General features: G+C 51.1%; 1 protein-coding gene across 1 annotated transcript in view; it reads right to left on the reverse strand.

The window, feature by feature from the left end:
- The window catches only part of AIPL1 (AIP like 1 HSP90 co-chaperone), an 11011-nt gene extending 9405 nt beyond the window's left edge, over nt 1–1606 (reverse strand). Inside the window, exons 1-2 of the mRNA XM_074307659.1 lie at nt 1411–1606; nt 766–945 (exon numbers count right to left, since the gene is read on the reverse strand). Coding sequence (XP_074163760.1) covers nt 766–945; nt 1411–1506 — 276 coding nt within the window. The 5' untranslated portion in view covers nt 1507–1606. The remainder of the gene's footprint in view (nt 1–765; nt 946–1410) is intronic.
- Nucleotides 1607–4923: the final 3317 nt, after the last annotated feature.

The raw sequence follows: 4923 nt of genomic DNA on the forward strand, positions 1-4923 counted from the left end.
TTTGAGTCCCAACAAAAATCTCATCTTCCATAGAAAACCTTTCCCAACCTCTCTTAATTCTAGTACCCAGTGCCTTACCTTTATTATGTCCCATTTATTTCATCCACAGCCTTTTTGTAGTACTTTGTATTTGTTTTCTTATCCCCCCCATTAAATTGTAAGCTACTTTCTTTGTATCTTCTGTGTTTGACTGGCTGACAATTTCTCCAAACCTTAAGCTGAAGCAGGTGAGACAACATCCTTGTCAGAAATCTTCCTGAAGCTATCTAGGGCATTTTATCTCCTTTGGACTATTTACTCCTGGGGAATGAGGAGCTGGAAGGAGATGAAGTATAACCCTTCCCTCTATGAACTGCTTTAGTTGCAGCAACTAGTGCTAAAGCAGGGGTATTATGGACTGCCTTTATTAAACATTGTGGTGAGGAATCCAAAATCTCTCTATGTGGGCTCGGAATTTAAACTTCCAGAGATGATTTGGAATGAAGAGCTGAGGGTCCTGAGGTCGACAAGTTCCCAGAAGGAATCCCTGATTGAGCCCAAATGGAAATGAGACTGCTTAAAGAAAGTTTTCCACTATGAGCATGGGGGAGGCTTGGGGAAAGAAAGAGCATGGGGAGATTCCCTGTAGAAAATCTTGTTGCTTTTCTACCAGATGTAAGTGAGAAAGTGGGCTGACATTTGCTTTTCTGGGACTTCTCTTTTCCACAAGACAGTGTCCCCTGGTAGTAAGCTCCGTGACTGAATGGAGTGGCGCAGGGCACTTACAATTGTGTCGCACCAGAATTCAGCCACTTCTCCTATCCTCATTGAGGTCAGCAGGATCTCCCAGACTTCCAGTTTGAACATGTTGCCGATGATGATGTTCATGGGCTGGCCGACCTGCTTGCTGTCATCTATGACTGTCCGCTCCTCATCGCATTTCATAGTTCGGAAGTGAAATGTCACCTTTTTAACAAAAACAACAGAACCTGCACAAATTGCACTTTCCTCTCTGAACCCTTCCTCTGCAGTCTTGGTGACCCCTATCTGTGAGCCTTAGAGATGGCAGGCAGGGGAAGGGGGACACAGGAATCCCCTTTCTTGGGAAGTAGCTTCTGCTTTCAGAAATGTCACTGAGGCTGTGACTGGGACAGGAACTGGTCCCCTTCCCAGCAGAATAGAGTGACCAAAATGCATCCAGCCATTTCTATTCCAAAGTCCTGGTGGGACTGGTGCCTCCCACTCCACAAGAATTCATCAGTCATGTTGGTACCATTACCCACAGCCATGCCAGTTCCAGGAATGGCCAGACTCTGCCACTTTACTCACCAGTTCATGTGTTTTTGTCCCTGATCAATGTCCTAAGCTGGGCTGTTCTGTCCTCTTTCCCACCCCCCCGACCCTTGCCTCAAGCCCGGGCCTCTGACTTACTCTGGATCCATTGATGAAGTGAGGGAGGTCCCCAGTCCCTCCATGAAGAATGGTCTTCTTAATGCCCTCCACATTCAGTAGCATGGTTTTGTCCATGCTTGATGGGGCCCTGTCAGCTGGTAGGGTTGGAGAACAGCAAAAGGGGCCCTGTCTGCTTTCTGTCTGCTAGCTGAATGGCCTGCTAATCCAGCTCTGATTATAGGAAGCTTAACATCGATGCATGAAGCGGTAGGGGAGGGATTTGTCCTCTAAAGCCTCCATAGGTTTCTGCACTTCAAGAAGGGCAGCTTTGTGGAGGAAGAGACTAAACCTTAACAAAGGCTATGAACTCAGGGTCAGCCGCCCACTGAGCTGGTCCCCTGCATTATGGAGACCAGAGATGGGAAAGGAGGAGAAGAGGAGCATGGGTTCTGGATGGACAGTGGATAGCATGGGAAGCATACTCTGACTGACATAGAATGGGCTAGCTAAGCTTACAACTCACTCAGCCACCCATCAATCATGAGAGCCTGACTTGGGGGGTTGAAAACTCCTGTACCCTTGTGCATGACTATCTATTGAGGCTTCCAGTGTTGCCAGTCTGGTTTATCATAAAATAGATACCCATAGGCTGCCCTGGGAAGTAGATCTGGAGGGAGAACATCCTGGCACTTAAAATATGCCACTCTCCTGGTCCCGCCCTGGGCAGGCCCCTAATCTGATACCCTAGCCAAAGCTCAGGTTGGGGTGTGGAAAAGAAATGAGTAGTTCCTATCCCTTGGTGATCATCAATTTATCCCATGAGCACCGGACTGAGGGTAATAGTTTGCACATTATTTCTCACATTAGACTTGGAGCTCCTTGAAGGCTGCTCTTTTGTCAGTCTTTTGCCCTTCTTTGTAGCCTCAGTGCTCAACAGAGCCTCTGGCACTTGGTTAAGGCTTTAATAAATGCTTGATGAGTGAGTGTCCTCAGGGAGATTCCAGTCTGGCTGGCAGGCCAAAAGAACCCACAGCGTAGAAGAAAAATCACAAATGCAAGACTCTGGAAATGATGGAGTAAATGCCAGAATTTCAGAGGTGGGAGGAACCTTTGGGACTCTGGGTGGGGAAACCAAAGCTGAGAGAAATGGAGCTCACATTAGGTCACCCACAAGGCAGTGATAATCACAAATACCATTTACTTAAGGTTTCCTGTGCTCTTTACATTTAAGCATCCCAGCAATCCGCAGGCAGATGTGATTATTATCCCAATTTTTACAGATAAGGATGAAGGACAGAAGCAAAGTGATATCCACAAGTCGGACAGCTGATAACTGGAGGAGAAGCCGAATTTGAGCCCACATTTTCCTAGCTTAAAGTCTAATCTGCAATCACTATGTGCCCTTCAGCCTATGAAGTAATTTTGGAGGATCTATCCAGAGTAACTCCCCCCCACCCCTCCAAGCACTCGTTTATCCAGAGAAGATCTCAGGGAGGACGTGGCCCTGAGCTGAGCCTTAAAGGACATAAGGATTCTCAAAGTCAGAGGTGAGAAGGCATTCCTGTCAGGCAACTAAAAATGCAGTGTCGTGTCAGTTTGGAATATATAATATCGATTTCTATTTAACTTTTTATTTCTATTTTATTAATTTATTGATTTTAAGTTTCAATAACTCTGGAAAAACTTTCTATAAAAGGGGGTCCTAACCAGCCCTCTGGTTAGGAAGCATCACTCTTAGGAGGCAGCCAGGTCAGGTCTACGGATCCCTGCTCAGAATCATGCCCACAAAACCACAAAGGAAACTGGCAAATTTTGGGAAAACAAGCTCCTCCAAAGCCATGCACTCTCTGAGATCGCCCTTCCCATGTGAATGCAGCTATCACGTCCCTCCTGAGTTCTGTCCTGCAAGGTAATCATCCCTTCAATATCCTTGTCCCCCCCCCAAGCACTCTAGTTTATCCAGAAGCAGCGAGGGGGCATCACGCTGAAGAGAGTGCCGTTCCTCGGAATCCGGAAGAGTCCGGCTGGAAACCTGCTCAGATACTGTCTTGCGTCACTTAACCTCTCGCCGTCGGTCTGCTGATCTGTCCGTTGGGGATAATAGAAGCATTTGCCTCCCAGACTTGCTGGAAATGTAAAGTGTGTTGCAAACCTCATAGCCCTTATGGATGTTCACTGGGTCTGCAAGTGTCCTTCCGTAACTGACACAACAACTGAACTGAAGCCCCTCTGAGGGGTCTGATGTAGAGAGGACATGGGACAATGGTGAGCCCCTTTACTCTCTTCCATACATCACTCCCCAGCTAGTCCCTCACTTGCCCCAGCAAGGGCGCTCTCTGGCACCCAGGACTCCGCGGTCTGAAGGAGGAAGCGGCCCAAGGGTGTCTGAGGCTGTCCGGGGCTGTCTGGGGTTGTCCGGGGCTGTCTGGGGCTGTCCGGGGCTGTCTGGGGCTGTCTGAGGCTGTCCGGGGCTGTCTGAGGCTGTCCGGGGCTGTCTGGGGCTGTCCGGGGCTGTCCGGGGCTGTCTGGGGCTGTCCGGGGCTGTCTGGGGCTGTCCGGGGCTGTCTGGGGGCTGTCCGGGGGCTGTCCGGGGCTGTCTGGGGCTGTCTGGGGCTGTCCGGGGCTGTCTGAGGCTGTCCGGGGCTGTCCTCCTCTCCAGAAGCCTGGCCATCTTGCTATCTCTGCCTAACTATAGAGCAACAACCCAGTTCCTGAACTTGCCCACGGCCCCAACGTCAGCCCCGGTGCAGCTGCAGCAAGTCTTCCTGGGTGGGCAGCACTAATTCTGAGCACCCTGGAGAGCTCTCAGCCTCGCCCACCAGGATGCAGGAGGCCTATAGAATAAGTGAGTTTCTGGCACCACCTGGTGGCCTGCCCCCATCTCCACAGCTCCTCACGCCTGTGGGGACCTGCAAAAAGGAAGGTAATTTTCCTGAGTTCAGCAGTAAGGGAGGCGGGGAGGAAATCCCTGCTCCCAGGAGCCCAGAGAACCGGAGAAGTGCAAGCAGCATCCTCAAGAAGCCAGCCCGCCTCCCAGCCCGGGAGAAAAAGTCCTGGAGAACCCTGGGGCAAGAGCCTCAAGCCTGGAGGAAGTCTGCCTGGGTCTGATCTTCGGTAGGGCAGGAAGTCTGAGCTCTACGAGGCGCAGAGGCCGAGCAGGCTCTCGTGGACTGCCTCTGGGCCCTCGCGGGAGGATGAGACCCCCACATCCCGAGGCGTCCTTTCCTGCCCTTCTCCCCAGTCCGGGGGAGCTGCCCCACCCCGTCCGCTGCACTTCTGGGTACGGCACTGAATGGGAATCCTGACCGAGGAGCACATGTGGCCAAGGAAACCAGAGAAGGAAGAAGGGGTTGCTTTTTCTCTCCTTTCCTCCCTCCCTCCTCCCCTCATCTCCCCTCTGTATCAGTCTCTTTCCCTCTGTCGCCGTCTTTCCCCCCCGCCCCCGGTGTATATATCTGTACCTGTGTCTCTGTGTCTCTGTGTCTCTTTGTAGCTATCTCTGTTTCTGCCTCTCTCTTCCCCCCTCCCCTCCCTCTCTCTCTCTGTCCTGTC

Source organism: Sminthopsis crassicaudata, chromosome 3 (genome assembly GCF_048593235.1).
Source record: "Sminthopsis crassicaudata isolate SCR6 chromosome 3, ASM4859323v1, whole genome shotgun sequence".
NCBI classification, from domain to species: Eukaryota; Metazoa; Chordata; class Mammalia; order Dasyuromorphia; family Dasyuridae; genus Sminthopsis; species Sminthopsis crassicaudata.